Below are 19053 nucleotides of genomic sequence, written 5' to 3'. Positions count from 1 at the left end.
AGCACACGGTGGTCTTTGGTTTCTCTGCATCTAGTGCCAGAGATCGGACTGGTCCGTGGCTGTTCGCCAGAGATGCAGTGATCCCTCACCCTTGTGTTATGGCAGAGCATTTCCCATTCGCCTGGGTTGACTGCGGGACCATGTGCGCAACCCACCCGGTCGAACTTCGGCTGAACCTGTATTAGCTTTGGTCCAGCAGAGATCCCATTCGTGATGCCATTTCTTCCCTCTCGTGCCAGCTATGGACTTGGAAGTGGGTTAAGGACTCTAGATTAATCCACGAGCGGAGGAAAAAACACATCCACCCCCAACGAACCCACTCTCATCCGACCCTACTTCACCCTTCCCCCACTCAGCGGGCAGAATGGCCACATGCAGCCGCGGGGCAAAAAAGTACCCAGTCACAAGGTCATGAAAAGCACACAGCTCCATGCTCGCAGAAAGCGAGTTCTGAGAAACTCCAGTGTGCTTTGTGCAACTCTCCACGTCCTTGTGGGTTTTTGCATTTCATATCAAGATCATTCCATATGGAGTGAGTCAGTGCTGGAAATAGACCCATTACATAAGCATGAGTGAGACCCCCCCAACCCACCTCCTCTGCTACTGAAGTACTAAAGACTCTTCTACCCACCACATTTGCACTGATACAGACAGTTGTTGTGTCAAAACTCATCAGGCGGATCTCAACCAGTGCTGTATGCAACTAAATCGGGAATCTTTTACAGCGGCCGCGGGTAGATGATAAATCACGATTGCTGAAACGTACAACAGCCCTCCTGCAGGGAGCTGAGAGCAGTGGCTCGCTGACATGCCTCCATCCCTCCATCCCTCATTTAGTTAAGAGGATGTTGATGTCAGTGTTTACTCAGAAGAGATAAAGCGACCAGATCAGCCCCGGTAATCTAAAAGACACGGTCATCTCTGAGAGCACGTTATGCTGTTAAAAGCCCAAAGACAGCAGCGCAAACTGGTGCAACGAAAGCTCTGATGTCTTTATTACAGAATCACTCAATAATGGTTGTTTAGGTTGTTCAATTCATGTATTTTTGTGGATCTACTGCAGAGGATGAAGAGCTACACAGGCTCAAACTCTGTAATGTTAAGCTTAGTCAAGTTACCATGTAAAATTAAAGTAGTGCTATTTATTTCATACATTTCCAAAGGACTTAATATAACAATATTTCAAGTTGTATTTAGCACCAGTTTGTGTTCCAATGTGATGCTGTCAAATTGATTGTGATTGTATTTGTGCACATTATAGGTCACTCTGTTGCCAACTTCCCAAACACGCATTACGTCCCACAACACAGCTGTTTTAGCCTTACAATTTGGTCTATGCTAAACAGTAACAAGTACTATTTTTGTAGCATATGAAGTTGCTTTTCTTTTCTTTTACAAAAAAACAAACACAACTGTTGTTAATGTGTATCTTTAACAACACATTTTGAAATGATCAATAGCTAGGCAATTAGACTGATGTAATTCTCACAAACCTAAAGCACACATCACAGTATTCTCTGTAATTAACTAACACCTGTGTTGACATGTAGTTGTAACACTTTATGCACAACAACATATCGACAGAAAGTTTAATCAACTTTACATCAGCCAAACTTGTTTATTATATACACTACCATTCAAAAGAATGCTTTTGAAAATACTTCTATTCGGCAACAATGCATTAAATGGATCAAAAGTGACAGTAAAGTTAATTTAATGTGACAAAAAAAGTGTGAATTTGTTAAGTCCTGCTGAACAAAAATGTTATGTCCCAAAAAACAAACAAACATTTAAATAGAAAAAGAAATGTTTCTTGAGCACCAAATCAGCATATTAGAATGATTACTGAAGGATCATGTGACACTGAAGACTGGAGTTGTCAGGGTTCTGCCCTGGCAGCTTCGTCTTTTGTATCTTTGTTTAATGTTTCCATGTTTATTTTGTGCCTGAGCACATGGCTTTGTCTTTGTTTATTTTGTGCCTGAGCACATGGCTTTGTCTTTGTTTATGTTGGCCATACGCTCCCCTTGTCTTGCCTCCTAGTTTCCCCTTACCATGGCTCCTCGGTTAGTCCTTGTCTGGTCCTCTTTCACTAATAGTGTTCACCTGGTCCTCGTTTGCTCCACTCCCTTTATATTGTATCCTTGCTGCTTATCTTTGCTGGATTGGTTATCAAGTATCGTGTCGCTCTCTGTAGCTTCTTATATCCTTGCAGTTTTTGCTTTGGGGTCATCTACTAACTTCCCTTTATTTAGCCTTCTTTAGTTTTCTTGAGCTATTCTATTTTTTGTTTGGTTCTGTCTCTCAGATTTATAGGAGTTAGTTTCTGTTACTTTGCTTTTCTCTTTGATTTATTATTTAGCCTGTGTTTTCACTTATCTGATACCTAGCTTTCTCCTGTTGTTGACTTGTTTTACTTTAGTTATTTACTTAAGTGTTTTGTTGTTAGTTTTCTTCTAGTTTTTCAGTTACTTAACTACAGTATTTGCCCTGCCTTGTACTTCTCTAATGTTTTAGAGGTTTAGTTCTTGTCTTGTTTCTCCCCTGTTGTGTTGTGTGTCTGTGTGTGTTTGAGTCCTGTCCTGCCCAGCCTGAGACTGCACTGACTGCTGGTTACTGGGCTGCTCAATCCTGTGCCCGAGTCTCCTGTCTAGACCTCTGTTGTGGACTGTCTCTGGACTGTGCAGCTGTTACACCCTATTGTTAATAAATCACCATTCACTGCTAATCTCTGTGCTTGGGTCATGTTATTTCCAGTGGTTCCTGACAGGAGTAATGATGCTGAAAATTCAAAATTGCCTACAAAAGGAACAAATTACATTTTAAAATAGAAAATAAAGTTTTTGTAATTTAATTGTAATAATTCCGAATATTAGGCTACTGTATTTCAAATAAACAACATCTTTCAAAAACATAAAAAAATCTTACCGATACCAAACGTTTTCTGGTATAAGTATTAATAATAATATTGATATCGATCAATTCAAGACCAATGAAATCTTTCTGCCTCTAAAAAAATAAATAAAAATTAAGCCAGGAATTGAATGTTCATCTCTTGCTACTGTACCAGCTCCATCTAATGTGTCTTAGCTTGTTCACACAAGCAAGTCTTTTTCTTTGATGTCAAAAATCACTTGCATTTATAAAAGCCTCCAGTACCCGCAACACCACAACGATCAATTGAGATTTTACAGAGGAACCTGCTGCTCTAAAAGAACTTCAACTCCACTAAAGCAAAGCAAAGGTTATGAAAAATGAAAAAGCCCGATGAGCTGCATCAATAAGGTGACATATGAGACAGACAACAAGCTCTTCATTCAAAAGCGGAATAATCCACAGCCATTAAGCTGTGCAGTAGTCACGAGAAATGCAGATGTGTATAAGAGCCAACACATGCAGCACTTTTGTCAGTGGAGTTTTGGTGGCTTGGTAAGCATATCAAAGCATTCCTTTTGATCAAAGAAATAGAGAATTATCTGAACAAATGAATAAACATAACCAACATTATAAAAGTCCCTAATATATGTAGCTTAAAAGCACTTCTGCAATTAGATTATTTCAAAAATCAAATGTTAAAACTGCATTTTCTACATTCACAAGGTGGGCACAATGGATTCACTGGCCCTCATTTATCAATCTTGCGTCGAAACGGGCGTATATGTCCTCCTCTCACCGTCTGATTTATGAAGCTGTGCGTACCTTTGAAATTCAGGTGTACGCAATACCTGCCCTTGATAAATGCCGCGGCTGAAAACGATCGTCATTAGATTAACACGCCCCAATATATTCACGTCTCCGCCTCCCCCACGCCCTCATTTTACGCCATGGACACACGGAAGACGGCAAAGAGGAGAAACTTCTCCGGTGGAAATCCAGTTTAAATCGCTGGTTGGTTGAGCAAATTACCTATCACAATGCATTATTTTACAGCACGTGTTTTGAAACTATTAGCGTTGAATTTCGCATGACGTCACATGTAATGGGGTGTAGCTACAATAGTGATGATGATGTGAATTGCATGACAATTTGTAATATTTTTCTTATTAGTATTATGATTTTGATTATTAATGACGCTTATTGTTATTTAGAAGAAGAATGTCATTTCAATTATTTTGTCAGTCTGAATTATTTTTTGGTCATTGAAAGCCTTTCATTACTGAACCCAGTCCGTGCGCACCTGCCGGGCTTAACTCACAAAAATAAACACTGAAGTTTATAATTTCTATGTGGTTGTTTTTTTACAGTGGGTCATAATATATCATATCTTTAGTTTGTCAGTGCGTTTTGTGGTGTTAGGAATTGTTTTTCTGCGCATTTCAGCACTAACTCAAAACGTGCGTACATGTACACCACCTCCTGAGCTGGCGTAGGATTTGAGCTTGCCGTACGCCAACGTCCATATTGATAAATCGCAAAGTCACCGTGGTTTTGGGTGTACGCCAGGTGTACGCTGGAAATTTGGTGTACGCACTTTTCATAAATGAGGGCCACTGGAACTGTGCAATTATGCAAAAGCAAAATTACGAACTCACGAGAAACTATCAAACCCAAAAAAGCTCACAGAAACTGCACCTCAACAATGTCAGTAGCTACGTTTACATGGACAACTTTTGAATTATGATGAATGAATCCGAACGTAGTGTTTACATGAACTCTAAATAAAGTGATGGGGTTGATGTGCTCGTTTATATGTCACAAGCTTCAAATCGGAATTGATTTATTTGGCATCCACACACTGCACGAATATATAGTTTACCACCGTTTGCGCATATTATCCTAAATTGCTTCTTTTCTTTGATTTCGGGTCCTAATTAGGAGACAACGAGCACATGAACTGTTGTGGCTTGTTGCTTTTATTAAAAAAGCAGCAAAAGCGCCCATTCCCGCACCCAAAACAAAGCATCTGTGGATGAGAGTCCTAAACAAGGACTGGTTCGATGTTGTCCTGCTCCACTTACACACACAATGAGTGGAAGGAGAATTTAAGAACGACTCGACAGTCACTTATGCCACTATTCAACATCAACAGCTTGTTCCTTGCGTCTTTATGCCATTTCAACGCCATTGCACATGCGCAGTACTTTCCAGTTTCGGTATTCAATCCGATCAAGTGTTTACCTATCCTCTCGATCGGATTAGAAAAAGGTTTCAACCACCCCTAACAATTGGATTTGGCCAATTCATTCCGATTGATGTGGTTAGACTGGTTATGTATGACACTTTTTTGTGCCAGTAGTCCGACTACAATCAGATTATTAGGGTCCATGTAAACACAGCTACTGGATATTACATACAGACACATTGACATAGGATATTAAAAATACATGGAAAAAAGCATGCAGAAAAGATCTTCAGTTGCACCATATGTTAACAACAGGAACTAATAATGAACATTCACACCACTGACAACACTTTGAACACGTCGAAAATAAAATTAGGCACACTAAAAAAAACAGCACCTTCAAGACAACCAGTTGATTTAATATAAACATCATAACAGTTATATCATATGTTATGATGTTCTGGCAAAAAAAGAAAGTGGATGTTTACATATTACATGTATATACTATTCACAAAGTTGTCTTCTGAATGTGCACATTTTTTACGTTCATAAATAACATGAAGCACAAAACACTGATGTACAGACTATCAGAGTGTTCATTATAACGCAACAAAAACACAGTTGTTAAAGGCAGGTATGCATTGGATTGTGGTGCTAAAACATGGCTACACAAACACCTCATAATTCAGGATATGAAACATGAAAAAAACTAAAAAGGATTGTAAGCATACGAAAAACACAGCGAGCCTGTTATGACTTTTGACATGAATAGTCATGAAAAACGCCTGAGAGGTGTTTTGAGGTAATCTGATGATTTTGATGATAATGGGGGAATATAGGCTATGATGAGACAAAGACAGAAAGGAGAGTTTCACACTGACAGAATCAAACGCCAGCACAATTACATCAAAGGAAGAGGTATAACTGAAGAACTTCCAATACCCTTAAAGACTTTGCTGTTTGTGTCGCTGAAGGGAGCCTTACTCTGAACTGGCTGCGTGTCGGGGTTGTAGAAGAACTTCTCGTTACACATGTTGCCCTCACAGCAGCAGAAGAACACATCTGGGTCCTCCTTCTTCTCCACACACTCGGTGCTGTAAGATAAAGAACAAGCAGAGCGGTCAGTCCACAACTGATGTTCAATTTTTTTAACCACTCAAATACTGAAATGTTTAGAACACAATTTTTTTTTTCAAAATTGTATCCGTTCACCAAATAACACAAAGGACCACACAACAGTACATACTGATTACATACAATTAATTAAATAATTGTTTTTATGTAATTCATTTGATTATAAAAAAAAATTGACTGGCAGAACTTTTTTTCCATAATGTTTGGCAATAAAATAAAGATTGCATCACATTTGGGGATTATTGAGACATGCGTGCTGCAAGGTTTATTTGGATTTCGCTCGGGTTAGAGTGCAAACAAACGAATAAATGCACATGGGCGGAAAAATGTCTGAGCCAAAGAAATACTTTTTAAAATCTGGCAGCCCTCATCAAAGCAGAGCTCTCAGGTTGGCTTAAAGAAGATAAACAAAGCTTAGCAGCATACCAATAATCCTTAAGATACACACACAGGTTCAAATGAAAAAAAATAAAAGGGGAATGGATGACATTCCAGAGGCATTTAGTCAGAAAAGTGATTTGGTTACTGTCTTGCGACGCACACGCGCCATTAAGCAGTCGCAATACTTGCTCAGCTACTTAAGGACTTGACATGGCAGAGCAATGTGCATGAAAAAAAAAACAAAAAAAACATAAATCCTTCCAGCAAGGCAGGTAAACGGGTTCAGCAGCATGTTAGGACAGGAGAAGTGCTGCTTCCTTTGCACGCTATCAAAACAGCTTAGTTAAACTTTAGGAGAAGCACTTCCTGATTTACCAGCAGTGCTACCTGTCGCATAGGGGCAGATGCATTGATAAACCTGTTTTTAATATCTCCCCTTTTATGGCCGGAGGTTACAAGGTTCACAACCAAGCCTAAACATGGAAACACGTTTACACAAGACTTTATCTGAAATACTGTGAAATCTTGAGAAGGAAGTATTTGGTTAAATGAATGTGTGGCATATTCTCTCTGTAATGTGTAGAGCATTGAGCATGGGCAATTTAGACTAAGTTAAACAATGCTTTAAAATGAAAAAAAGTATACACTACTGTTCAAAAGTGTTCAGTCTTCAAGTGTCACTTCAGAAAGCATTCTTATTATAACCAATGTCAAAAACAGTTGTGCTGCTTTAATGCTTAAAAAAAAAAAAATCTGGATTCTTTGACATAAAAAGTAAAAAAGAACAGCATTTTTAAATAGAAATCTTTGGTAACTTTAGAAATGTCTACTGTTCCTGTACAATGTAATACATCCTTGCTATATAATAAAATTATTGTTTCTTTAAAAAAAAAAAAAATCTTACTGAGCCCCAAATTTTGAATGGTAGTGCCCCTCACACTGCAATATTTTTACAAAATGACAATAATTGTACAAATGCTGATGCAAAACAAGTGAAAAACTGCATGTGAGGAGCAAAAACATCTCTACTACAGTTACAGTGTTGGAAACTATATAGGCAAAAATGAATGCTGACCGGATGGCCAGTGCTGGAGGGTTTAACCACGCCTCTGTAAGTTAAATCAAAACAATCGCTATTTGGAGGGGAAGGCTGTGACATATGAATACAGTTAGCACTGAACATGACACTTACAATGATGCTGATTAATACTGACGGAGGCTACCAGTCAAGAAGCCTCACAAACTGCCGAGTTATCAGTTTGAATCATTTTAACAAATCATTCAGAGCGAGCACTGAATAAACATTCAAGGTTCACTTACTGCAGCACAGGTCATCGTCTCTTTTATTTATATTTGGCTCAAAATGATTATTACCTGTCATAGCAGTTGGCATCATCAAGCCAGCAGCCTTGCTTTACTATTTCAACTGATCCTGACACATTTCGCCAAGTTGCGAAGCAATGAAGCCTCTTGTCCTTTTCTCCCACGCAAGACTCAATACCGCTGCGGTTTCCTCGGTTCTCCAAGCTGGGGTTGTAGTTGTAAAAGACACACTCTTGTGTCTCGGAGCGGCCGAGAATGGCACCTGGGAAAAAAACCCACAGGGGAAGCTGGTTAAGACATGGACTGCCTGCAGTGGAAACAGACACCTGCTGTACTGATCTCTCAGAAGACTTTAACCACAACCCAAGTTTAAAGCTCAAACCCCAACTGATTAGCAGCTGAAAATCAATTAAAGATGACAGACATGTTTAACACATTTAGACACATTTAAATAACCCAAAAAAGTGAAATCCACAGATGGGACTTTTGTTTTCAGAAGCTACTTATGAGTTACCATATGGTTAAAAAAAAGAAAGCAAAACACTGTGTTAAAGCAAAACATCGTGGTTAACCAAAAAAACAAAAACAAATGTACGGTAGCGAGTGTGATGAACACAGAAGGGCCACTTTGAAACAGGATGTGGCGGAGGGCGGTTTCCCAACTTTTTCCTAAAACAACCGCAACTCAGATCGTGTTTGAATATAGAAGTGATGTGATGAGTGTTAAGAAATTATCCAAAACACACCCCATGTCATCACCATCACTTAACACACAAGACAAAAATCCAGAGGATTTCATGAACAAAATAAAGAGCAAATAGTGGATTGAGATTCGAATATAATTCTTTACTGGCTAATCCTGATCAAAGACACTTGGGATCTCGTGCAGGTTGTGCAAGGACGTTTACATAAGATGCGTTCTTCTTGCACTCAAAAACATTTAGACGGAGCGTAACAGAATAGAATAGAGCAGAAAGTCAGGTGTTAGAAGCACTAGTTTGGCGGCAATATTGCATCTATGGGAACATTGGTGATCCAGACATTAGGCTTGAGCTGATGTTCACATAGTGTGCCACAAGGAACAGTTTATGCTTTGGGCCAAGTATTTGAGGATTGGTAGCACAGGTTTAGTGGCAGCACTTTGTCACAAACTGCACTTTAGTATGCTCCAAAAATACATACCACTTCTTACAGAAAAAACAATAAATCATTAAGTAAAGTGCATTTCACAACTACATACAAGTAGGGAAGGGCGGTATACCAGCAGACACGATTAACCTGTAGAAACCTGTCAACCGGTAGATGTTTTCGACTATCGTCTCCATCTCTGTTACGCTGACGTTGCTGAGCTACACGGTCACGAAAGCTTATCGTTTGCTTGCATTTTAAAGGATTACGGTGATTTTAAACCACTGAAGCTCAATTAGCAGCGAAAGACCACTAATTTTGTGCAGCACGCAGACACTGTTTCTCAGCACTGACTAAGAGACGTGCGCACATGAAGTCGCTGCTCATAAAGCGCGTGAGAACTGAACAAAATGCTTTTTGACGACTAATTGGACTTGAACGGTTAAATACACATACTTACTTATGTCTTTGGAAGTAAACACAGCCATTTATGTCTTAAGTGAATGTAAAGAGTTCACTTAAGAAATTGCACAAGTATATTGGATCCGTGCAGTCGGTCTTAAAGTGACAGCATCCAAATTTACCCGCTGTCGTTATTAATGTTAATCAAACAACAACAACAACAAAAAATACTCTCACTGCTCTTGACTGAATCATTTTGTAACTTTAATAAGAATAAATGTATATTTAATTTACACAGTGAAGACTATGCAGTGTTTTTTTAAATACATTTGATTACTTCATACAGTTTATTTCTTATTTCTAGTGCTTGAAGTTTTTCAGATAGGTCTATTTCATTTGTGTCTGTTCAATTGTAGTTTGTTTTCCTAAGCATGTTAGGCTATATGCTTGTAATTAGTTTCTTTCTTTCTTTATCACTTTTTACTTGTCTTCAGTGAGCTTGAGTTTTTTTTTTACTTAGTATTAGTTGTTTGTGAATTATGAAATTTCAGTGGTAACAAAAATGTTGATATCATTAAAACCTATATTGTGATTTACAGTCTTGAGCACCAAATCAGCATATTAGAATGATTTCAAAAGGATCATGTGAAATGTGAGACTGAAGGTATTGATGCTTAAAATTCAGCATTGCCATCACAAGAATAAATTATATTTTAAAATGTAGAAAACATTTATTTTAAAGTGTAATACAATTTCACAATATTACTGTTTTTTACTATATTTTTGGTCAAGAAAAATCGTACCCCCCTCAAACATTATTTTGAACAGTAGCGTATCTATGTGAATACATGCAAAATCACATAAAGCTCACTGTTTGTTCATATGCCAATGTAGTTACACATATCTGCAACAGGTTTTGTTTGAATGAAAATCATTTTAATAATAAAAATCAATAATAATTTGTATAAACAATACCAAAAATAGGTATTGTTACAGTTAATCACACTACAAAAACAATATTTTGAAGGAAACATAGGAGTCAATTTTTTTTCTGGTGGGAATTAATCTGCTAATTGCCATTCAGTGGGGATAAATCCTCAGGATTTGTTCCAGAGACACAAGTTACCATTATTGGGATTAGGAGGAAATCTTCTGGAATTACTGTCACATCCACACCAAGGCAGAGAAGAAGACGCACAATGATCAACAGAGGACGAATCACATTTACTCATCTTAAATGAAAAAAGGAGCACCACAAATTGCTCCAATGCCTTGAGCATCTGTTAGGAAACATCTAGAATAAATTAAAAACTAATTACAAGTGGCAAACATAAGGGAATTACTCACCTGCCCTCTCCACTAACAAGTAGCTAGATGGCTCAATAAATCTTTGACCTATATTCTACGACTGCTCTTCCTGACAACAGCCCTTGCCCCTCCGCTGAGCTGCTCTCGGTTTTTAATATGAGACGCTGGGATACACAGACTCCTCTGAGTCAGCAGGGTTACATGAGGTAAAATGGCAGAGTGCACTGTAAATATATGGAGCTGGTGGAAGAAGCTTAAAAACACTCCGAACACGGCCAATGAATGCCAGCCAACGGTATGAGTGAAAATACCACATCCCATAATGTTAATAATGGATCATCTCTGGTGGTTTCCTGCACAAAATAAACTTGATGACCAACACTTTGCCTGTACATTAAAAACAAGCTGCAACGACTTGAAAGGTTTTGACTAGTCGAAAAAGTGGGCTGTTGATGGCATGTTTGGTGCTTCTCAAGCTTGCATTTTCCATCTCTGACATATTTAAACTCTTAGCATGGACAAATAGAGATTAGCCTACCGGTATACGTTACACATACCAATGCATTCATGTACATTTTTACTCATGAACATTTGTAATGTAGCTATATGCTGTAGGGATGTAATGGCTGAGACCAATACTGAACATGCTTCTATTTTGCATTTTTTATGGCTTAACACTTTAGTTTATGGTCCAGTTCTCACTATTAACTAGCTGCTTATTTGTACTTATAAAGCAAATATTAATGCCTTATTCTACATGACCATATACTACATCCTTACAGCGTGTCCTAACTACACACGCCGCGACGCCCGATAAAAGGTATCTTTTCCATGTTAATCAGAGTTTTTGTCCTAACCAGCTGCGATGGCGACATGATACGATTCTATTTTAGAAACGGTTTCTATTTTTCAGCGACATCGCGGCTGGAACAACAAACACAAAGTGTGGCAATGATAATCTCAGGTACTGTTTATGTGCTTTATTTAATGTTAAAAGCATGCAATGAGACTTTGAATATAATTTAGTGCTCCCAGCTTTGTAGCTGTAAAAGCACAATGGATAATTCACCTCAGATCTTGAAATGAAACAAATGGAAACAAGAACGTTCAAACTCTGAACAAACAAGTGTATTCTTTGACAAAGATTGTTTTAGTAACTCGGTAGCCTATGTATTTTTAATAATGTTTAAATGGTGCAATATTTGTGAATTTGATTATGTAGCCTAATTATTCATTTTCTTGCGAGTGCCGTCAAGATTACTCTCTGGTGCTGTGTGCTTGCCACGAGACTCCGCCCACACGCTGTTCTGATTGGCTGTGGGTTTGATTGATTTTGACGCATCTCGCAGTCGGCGTCGCGTCTAGTGTGGACAGACAAATTATTTGTCGCTGGAGTCTTATCGCATCACGTCTGGTTAGGACACGGTGTTAATCCTGCCCAATCCTTAAACTTAACAACTACCTTACTAGCTATTAATAAGCAGTAATTAGGAGTTTGAGGCAAAAGTCATAGTTAATAGTTAGTGAGAATTGGACCCTAATCTGAAGTGTGACCAAATAATGTTTTTTCCTTATTACAAATTTATTATATAACCACCATACATTTTTTTAATTGAACTGAAAAATGATTTGGGAAGATCCAAAGAGCATAATGTCTTTTGTATGGATGGTCAGATGCTGTTCTTCCATTCAAGGTTCACATGATCAAAGTCACAAATTTGATTATATGATAAGTGACCTAGAAGTGCAGAATGTGTATTGCACATAACAACTTTTCTGTTTTAACCACGTTGTGCTGTGAGTGTGACAAATTAATCTCACTGAGAGCGAGACTGCACACCGACTTTCCTATCAGACACTAACAGGGTTTACATGGACCCTAATAATCCGCTTGTAATCAGACAAGTAGCAGAGTTGGAATAAAAAAAGTCACCGGAACCACGTCAACCGGAATGAAATGGCCAAATCTGATGAAAATTTAATTTGGATTGTAAGGGGTGGTTTAAACCTTTTCTAATCAATTCAATAGAACAAAACACTTGATACAGCGAAGTACGTTATTTTTCTATCAAATTTTCATTTTTAGCTGTCGGTCAATGGACCATTAGATAGAATTATGAACCATTTTAAACTACCACTGCAACAAAACAAATGCCTATTTGTTTTTCTAAATGTGATCTAGAAGACTGACTGCCCACATATTTGCATTTCCACACCGAATCTGAATGCTTATTTTTCAGTCATGCCTAGTTCCTTTAGTAACGGTGCAGACATCAGTACTCAACTACCATACCTGTGTGCAGGAAAAGACACATAGCGACTAGATGTACTAATGTACTGCATCAGACACCAAGGGGCCTCATTACATTTGCCATTAAAAAAGTGAGTTGAGTAATCAGATTCATTGGTTTAAAACACATAAAATCGTCCATGTAAACACACCGAAGTGCTTTTATGTGGTCTAGGACAATTGAATTGCAATCAGATAGCTATCCAATTACTTAAGATGCAGTTTCATGGCAAGAGTAAACGGGGCTCAAGCAGTGGAGGAGGGTGGCATGAGGCCACCCTCACAACAACTGCCATTGCTGTGGTGTATAAAGAATAAAAGTCAATGCTTCAATTGCTATATGAATTAGAGATGCATCTGACGACTGGCCATCGATTGAAACTGGATGTTTTTTCTCCAAAGACACGATCGTCAACCAGCCATTTTTTTTGTTTTATTTCGTCTGTTTGCTACGGACTTGTATACAAAATGCATTGCAATAATTTCCCAAAAAGCCATTTGTGTGAAAATGAGTAATTTGTGCCAGAGACGGGTCACAATGAAGCAACCCTCTACAGTCTACACACACCATGGCAATATAATATAATATATACAGTATATAAATATTATAGAATTTTTTTTTTTATAAATCAGCTTAAACTCCACAGGAAGAGGCGAAGTCACGTAGTCCGTGAGGGACAAATCGTTAACGGTGGGTTCTTGTGGTCATTGCAGTATATCGGGCAAGAAATCCAAACATTCTTCTTTCATCCATCGACCTCAAATATGGCTTATCATTTGAAACATGCAAGTAGCAATTTTACATAACTCTAACGTTAACCTAGATAAATGTGCGCTATTATTAAGCGCATATCCAAATTTTCATGTGGAGTGTGGACGCTGAAGTACAGCGCGCTTAACTGTATGACATGGAGGAGCGGGCATGATCACTTACATTTTTTCAACTTAAAATACCCCGTCATTATAGAGTAAATTACATCATTCCAAACTGTAAAGGGTTTACTAGATTTTTTAAAGGTTTAAAGGCAGGGTAGGCAATTTTCGGAGAGGCTAGCACTAGCTAGAGATAGACTGATATTGAATTTGTACAACTTCCACGATACCAATTATTTGCATGATTATGTGCCCGATAATCGATATATAGAACCAATATTTATTTGTTGTTTTATTACTGTTTATGACAATTATAACAGCACTGAAATTAATAAACTATTTTATGTAACACTTTATAAATACTGTAATTTCTGAAATTTCACTCCCTCATTGCATACAAAACAATTATACATCAATAGAGTCTGAAAGAGTGCAACAAATAAAATATATAGTGCACTTTCACTATACTGTTAAAAAAAAAAAAAACATTGATCAGGTAGGCTAAACAAACAGGTCACCAAATTTAACATGTAAAAAGAATAAGATTTTTAATAAGTTAAAAAGAATAAAACATTCTAAACCGCCTGAATAAAAAACATTACTTCTTTAATGTATTTTAATAATCCCAGTTGCATCTTTTTAATAAATAATAGCATTAATGTTAACAACAGGCAAAATACATTTACAAAGTATAGGCTAATGTTTTAGAGAACATTATTAATGTCAAATAGAGAACATAATTAAATGACAGGGGAGTCTATCAACTGCCCATAAATATAAGCATTCGTTTTAAGCTACAGTTTTAAAAGGTTTAGGCTATGTGTTGTTTGATATAAAGAGTAAAAGAACGGAACAGGCAGGAATATTCACTGGAATACAAATACATTACGTATGCATGCAACCATGCATTCGCTGGAATACTCAAACATTGCCAGAAGGAAGAAAAAAAAACATTATCTCATCTGGGATGTTATTAGAATTATTAATAAATGTTTTGTTGGTCTAGATAGATTATGAAATACCTGCGCTGTTTTTATCTGTGCATTACATCTGTGCTTCTCTTGTTGAGATCATAATTAATTTCCACAGAGCCCAAATTATTTAGATGTTTATAAGGTTATAAAGTAGGCTATATGTTTATGTATTTAGGGAGTTTTAAACGAGTGGATTTTGTTTAAAGTTACATACAGTGGCCAATGGCCATGTTGGAACACTTGATCATCAACCCGTTGAGTGAATTCATGTAAACCGATTATCGGCCGATCTCTAGCAATAGCGAGCTAGCTTTGAAAGCATAAGATCCCACCTTCTCTTCAGAGCCCTACCCAGACGGTGTTATACTACCTCATTCCTCAAAGGACATACCATTACAATAATAATGAAATAAACAACTTAATGAGAACCGACCTGCACCACCTGACTGCTACAGATTCATTTCGGTCTTGATAGTGTTGCCATTGAAACACATAAATTGGAGTCACGAACCACTCCAAGTATAACGTCACAGGTTTCCATCTCTACAAATTACAGTAGTTATGGCGTGAACGCAGCATAAGCTCGTTGTTTTGGTTAAGGAGGAACTGTAAAAGGTGTCTGCTGTTTCACCTACACCTACAAATCACCTACTACCCTGCCTTTAAAGGGAGGCGTGACCAACAATTGGGTTAATGAATATTAATCAAGCAATATTAATTTTCTGCATTCACTCGAACTGATTTGCTGAAATCAAAACAGGGATGCTAGCCTAATAGTTGAGCGCTTGCACATTAGTTCGGCCCACTACCGTAGAAAATGGCGTTAGCTTCTGCTTGTTCTTAAAGACTGAATAATTCCAAATGAATTACATTTTGACAGGAAAAAAACAACAAAGAAAATAATTTATGCAGCACGTCAACTCTACGTTGCATGTAAGACTCTCTTACTCTCTCTCTCTCTCTGTATGTGTGTGAGAGAAACACAGAGCGCTCTTGGCTAAGAGACTGCGAGTCGGGCGCCTTCACACTACAGTTTATGGTGCGTCAAATGTGCTGCCATTGAGATAAATTGCAATAGTGCGCTTTAAAGACAGAGCAAACCTCTCTTAAGCGCTCAGTCAGAATGTTCAAGATAAATGCGAGTGAAAATATATCTGTGCTAAACTTAGCCTCTAACTCAAACACTGCGAGTGAAATCTAACAATTGATTAGCCATTGGCTATATTAGACATTCATTAGTCACCTAGCATGAATATGTGAGGGATTTACTCTCATCATTGTAGAGGGTTGTGAAGACAGAGAGAATACTGTACCAGGCACAGCGCGAAGCTTGAAATATTGGAAGAAAAATATAAATATTGAATTGTGGGTTTATAAATTTGTATCTTTGAAGGGAACTGCCTGCTTTTAGAAAAGTTGATGGAATTTGATTTATTCTCCTCCCTTCGTATAAATCCGTATTAGTGTTTACAGCGGTAGTGTTTACTGCTTTGTGTACAGCGGTAACCTAAGAAACATTATATTGCTGTTGTTCCATAAGCGCCACCAAACTGTCAGAGAGTAAATTTGCATTTTCATTCAGTCCGTCTGCTGTTTTTGCTTTGTGCAGTTGTTTTATGTTGCATAATTTCACAAAGCTAAAGTCAGACCATGTTGTTTTTGCTTTTTCAATCTTGAAATTATACAATCTAATTTAAATAAAAAACAACTGCTCACACTACATGTATCATTTTTGTTTGGATTGATTAAAATGGAGTGGTTGCATCTCATTTCAAATGGCTACAGATATTTTTTGTGTGAGGTCAGTTTGTAATAGAGCAAATAAACAACAAATAATTTTGCTATCTCTAGAAATATCTGAACTGTAAACCATCTACTAATGTGAGCTAGGTAATCTGATTCCAAACATTTTATTGGTGCTGTTCTGACCACATTCAAATAATCATTTGACTGAGATATTAAAAAAACTGATTTCCACTCTAAACACTGAATTAGTCTGTGTCCACTTTAAGCCAGTTTTCAACAGCCCACCAAACCTTTATAGAACTAAGCTGAATATAATGCATACATAAATATGCAAATTTGTAAATAAATGCTGAACCTTAGCCTATAAACCATCTCAAATAAACAGAACAACAATAAATGTGCTTTAAAGAACGTGCTGCATAATTGAGCTGCATTTTAGGCTATGTGCTACTATTGAGAAGCTCAGACAAAAGCCCTCTCAGGCAGTGTGAGACCTTGCACTTTACCATTACAAACACACTTCCTGGCATTCATGTCTCTAAAGTTCCTTCCAAGAAATGTTCAAACCCGGCGGATACTAATAGAATGAAGCAAATATTTGAGGAATTGTTGCACATTTTAAAACTAAACTCCTCCCAGATTCAACAAGCTAGTCATCAGGCCCAAAATGATTTTGTCTGCATTAAAAAAGAAAAAAGAAAAAAGTGAGTCACATTTAGTTTTTGTAATGTTTCTCAAACAACAAATACATTTAATAAAAAGTTTCATAACATGAATTATGAATATCATGAATGGGGTCATACAATTAAAAAGGTCAAATTAGGCTATTTGACGAAACGAATAGACAAAACGAAACGAATAGACCTTGAAAAACAGTCGAGAAGGCCTGCAAGGTTCGTCTCTGTGATATTTCCTTGTATGTCACAAAAAAATAATTTGAGTTCTGTATCGTGTAAAACAGGTTTCATAGCTTCCAGTTCAGGTCATTTGCATACTACATTACATACCGGTACATACATATTACTTAAAATACTTTCAGGAGCTACACAGTAGAAATTACTGTTAGGATTATAACATTTTAAAACTTTAAATATAAATGAATAAATATATATATATATATCCTACTAGAGCTGCAACTAACGATTATTTTGATAATTGATTAGTTGGCTGAATATTTCTTTGATTAATCGGATTAAAAAGACCAATTTTCCTTTTTTCTTTCTTGACAAAAAAACGAAACGATTCCACGTCCTGGCCAAAGCTGATCTTCAGACAAATTTGCCAACTGGTTGCTATGCTATGAAAACATAGTAAATATATCTACATCTATGCTTTGTAGTTTGTACAAAATAGTTATAAAGCAAAAGGTCGGTTTAAATCACTAAAGTCATTAATCAATAAAGATAATAGATAAAAAATAAAAGCACAAACTCAGTGTTAACAAATACAGGAACACACACACATTCACTCTGGACACAGTAATTATACTAATTGCAGTAATAATTTCTTTATCCTGTAAATGTTAAAAACGTCTTACATTTATTTTCAATTACACACAGTTATCTCTTTACAGTGCACTCTCATAAAATACTTGAATAACAAATACGCAGACTGTCAGGATGAGCATTCATGCAAAATGGAAATACTCACGTGAATTTATAACACAGATAAGGATAAAACCGAAAAACTAAAGTTTTGCGCCAAGGAAACACATTAAACAGCACACGCATCTGTCAAAGCACCTGACAGGCAAGCCATGTTAAACATTACGCTTATGCATTACGTTGGAAGCTTAAAATGAAGAATTCTCATGTTTTGGGCAGCTTGGATCACGCACCTATCCCTCAACAGCTCACTCTATTTCCCCCACTATTTTTAGATGCATTTTGTCCAAAGAAATGTGTTATTCAGTACTGTAATTTGACGTGACTGGCGGAAGTTTTCAGTGCACGGTGGGCAGCGCGACTAATCGATAATGACATTTTCGTTGTTGATGATTTTCATAAGGGCCCGAGCACCGATGGTGTGAGGACCCTATTGGAATTGCTCCGTTTATTATTGATTAGTTGTCACAGCCCTAATATATATATATATACACAGCTCAACTATTTTGTCAAGAATTTCAGGCTTTTGAAACTCGTTTCATCATTACAATTAGGGCTGCACGATTATGACAAAAATCATAATTGTCGATTAATCCCTTGAAATTGTAATTGCGATTATTAATTACAGTTATCACAATTTACATTGAATGATGTTTTGGATATATATATACATATAGTCCAAATAACCCAAAGTGAAAATAAAGTGGCCCTTTGGGCTTATGGAAACAAGTTATGGTGAATACACAATACTAACATGAACTGTTAATGAAACATGGAAACTTTTCCTGATGAAAAGAATGAACATCATGAAAATCCTTCTCAGCTAGT

The 19053-nt window shown here is 37.2% G+C and overlaps 1 protein-coding gene across 2 annotated transcripts in view; it reads right to left on the bottom strand.

The window, feature by feature from the left end:
• The window catches only part of acvr2aa (activin A receptor type 2Aa), a 51916-nt gene that overhangs the window by 21199 nt on the left and 11664 nt on the right, over positions 1 to 19053 (bottom strand). Inside the window, exons 2-3 of one of the 2 annotated variants that reach the window (XM_079617564.1) lie at positions 7952 to 8162; positions 6005 to 6156 (exon numbers count right to left, since the gene is read on the bottom strand). In XM_079617564.1, the coding sequence (XP_079473690.1) occupies positions 6005 to 6156; positions 7952 to 8162 (363 nt within the window). The remainder of the gene's footprint in view (positions 1 to 6004; positions 6157 to 7951; positions 8163 to 19053) is intronic. The other variant, XM_079617565.1, reaches the window with a different exon arrangement.

The sequence above is a fragment of the Phoxinus phoxinus genome (assembly GCF_949152265.1).
Source record: "Phoxinus phoxinus genome assembly, chromosome: 7".
Lineage (NCBI taxonomy): Eukaryota > Metazoa > Chordata > Actinopteri > Cypriniformes > Leuciscidae > Phoxinus > Phoxinus phoxinus.
This window is presented reverse-complemented; position numbering and strand designations above follow the sequence as displayed.